The sequence below is a fragment of the Elephas maximus genome, chromosome 4, assembly GCF_024166365.1.
Source record: "Elephas maximus indicus isolate mEleMax1 chromosome 4, mEleMax1 primary haplotype, whole genome shotgun sequence".
NCBI lineage: Eukaryota > Metazoa > Chordata > Mammalia > Proboscidea > Elephantidae > Elephas > Elephas maximus.
In genome coordinates, this window is record NC_064822.1 from 111991307 (window position 1) to 111993850 (window position 2544).

The window sequence follows — 2544 nt, forward strand, 5'->3', positions numbered from 1 at the left end:
CTTACGATGAAAAATGAATGCTGATATAGAGAAAAGAAAAAACATAACAGTGTTGAAAAGCAGAATGTATGTAAGTAGAGAGAGAATAGTGAAGAAATTAAAAAAAAATGAATTTTGAAGAAAAAATGTTTTGTGGAAGATATTTTATTTTAGATGTTCATAAAATTTGGTTTCTTTAGCCCATGGAGGTGCTCTGTTCTGAATTTCTACTCTGTCACATCTCTATAATATCTGAGGATGGGCGTGATAATGATGACCTTCAGATGAGGAGTGGGAGGTTGGGAAAGGTAACTGTGAGCCGGAAAGGAAACTAGGAAATCTGTCACATTATTAGAGATTTAATCTACAATAACTTTCAAATTTTGGAGAAGTCTCCATTTAAGCAGCCCTTTTATTGATACATTTGGCGTTTGTATATCACTGTGCTGCCAGGGCTCCATTATACCTGTAAAGAATACTAAGGGTGACAGAAATTAGAAAATGGGACACACTGATTGCATTTGGAAAAATGATAAGGAGTTTCTAATGAGAAGGAAAACTTTCATGCAAGTATCTTTAAAAGTCAGCAGGCAGTATTTCTATGCTATTATTTTTAAAATTTAGAAAGACCTAGCTTCAAATCTCTGTTTTATCCATTCAGCATGTGTGATTTGGGGAAGAATTTTAAAAATCCTTTAAGCCTCAGTCTTTAATCTGTAAAATAGGAATTTGGTGAATAAATATTCTATGTAAAATACATATGGTTAAAAACTTAATTTAAAATATGTTTTAAAATTCCCCTAAAATAAAATAGTATGGCAAAAATATGTTTACTTTCAGAGACAAATTTCAATAACATCCATGGATAATTCCCTTTTCTTCAGGTATTTGCTTTTTTCCTACAGATTTCACAAGAGAATAAACAAATGAAAAACTACACAGAAGTAACAAAGTTTATCCTCTTGGGATTGTCAGATGACCCAAAGCTTCAGGTTGTGATTTTTGTCTTTCTGTTCATCACCTACATGCTCAGCATCACTGGGAACCTGACCGTTATCAGCCTCACCCTGCTGGATTCCCACCTCCAGACCCCCATGTATTTCTTCCTCAGGAATTTCTCCTTATTAGAAGTTTCATTCACAACTGTCAGTATACCCAGGTTCCTGGGCACCATTATTACAGGTGATAAAAGCATTTCCTTTGACGATTGTATGGCTCAGTTATTTTTCTACATTCTCCTGGGAGTGACTGAATTTTACCTTCTAGCTGCCATGTCCTATGACTGTTATGTGGCCATCTGTAAACCCCTGCATTACACAACCATCATGAATGGTAGAGTCTGCACACTGCTTGTCTTCTTCTCTTGGCTGGCTTCATTCTTAATTGTATTCCCTGCACTCATGCTAGTCATACAGCTGGGTTACTGTAAATCCAATGTTATCAATCATTTCACCTGTGGTTATTTTGCCTTATTACACCTTTCTTGTTCAGACACAAAATTCCTAGAGTTAACTGGGTTTTCCTGTGCTGTGTTTACTCTAATGTTCACTTTGGCGTTAATAATTCTGTCTTACATATATATCATCCGAACAATTTTGAGCATTCCTTCTACTAGCCAGAGGACAAAGGCCTTTTCCACATGTTCATCCCACATGATTGTCATCTCCATCTCTTATGGCAGCTGCATTTTCAGGTATATTAATCCGTCAGCAAAAGACAGAGTGTCTTTGAGCAAGGGAGTAGCTGTACTAAACACCTCAGTAGCTCCAATGCTGAACCCATTTATTTACAGCCTTAGAAATGAGCAGGTCAAGCAAGCTTTCATGGACCTGTTGAGGAAGATTGAATTTTTCTCAAGCAAATGAAAAAATAAAGATGCTGTCATAAATTAGAAGCATAACGAAGAGAAATTAAATAAGAAAGTGCTTCTCAAAAGACAATTAAAATCCACATGCTTTCCCTAGACTTATTTTTCCTTGCTTACACTTTTATGACCAAAGGTTAACAAGGTTGTTTGAAGATATACATACATAGATACTATATATATTTGCTCATTCAAATTTCAGTTCTTCTCTCCTGCACTTTTCCTGGCTGGTGCTTCTATTTCACAAGAATGAGACTATTCTTTTCTTTTTGTAAATGCTTTTGTAAAATTTCAAGTTCTTTTACAATAAATCTCAAAAAAAAAAAAAAAAAGATAGAATGAGAATTTTGCATTTTAAGATTTCTCCAGGAAGATACTATTGCTAGAATTACAGGAGATCACAAATCATGTCTGATATTATTTCTAATTGAGTATAAAAAGATAAACATAATTTGATGACAGTCTTATTAGAATGTTTCAGATATAATATTTTCAAAATTGTATCCCATTAGTAACTAAGTGATTAACAGTATCACTAAAGGTATAATGCAGTTATATTTGCTAAAGAAATAAAAAATTTTTTTTTTCATTACCTAGTTTAAAAATGTCTGGGCCATGTGGTTTATCAGTGTACAAAATATTAATACATACTTGCTTAGGGAAAACTGTCAAATGGCTCCCTTGTTTAGAACATCATAATT

General features: G+C 33.9%; 1 protein-coding gene across 1 annotated transcript; it reads left to right on the plus strand.

Moving 5' to 3' along the window:
* The first annotated feature begins 905 nt into the window (after positions 1-905).
* On the plus strand, positions 906-1844 carry LOC126075550 (olfactory receptor 6C1-like). Its single transcript, XM_049883393.1, has one exon. The coding sequence runs from the start codon at positions 906-908 to the stop codon at positions 1842-1844; it is 939 nt and encodes a 312-aa protein (XP_049739350.1).
* Positions 1845-2544: the final 700 nt, after the last annotated feature.

Excerpts from the sequence above, each read along its gene's own strand:
- LOC126075550 (XM_049883393.1), top strand. The coding sequence starts at position 906 with ATGAAAAACTACACAGAAGTAACAAAGTTTATCCTCTTGGGATTGTCA.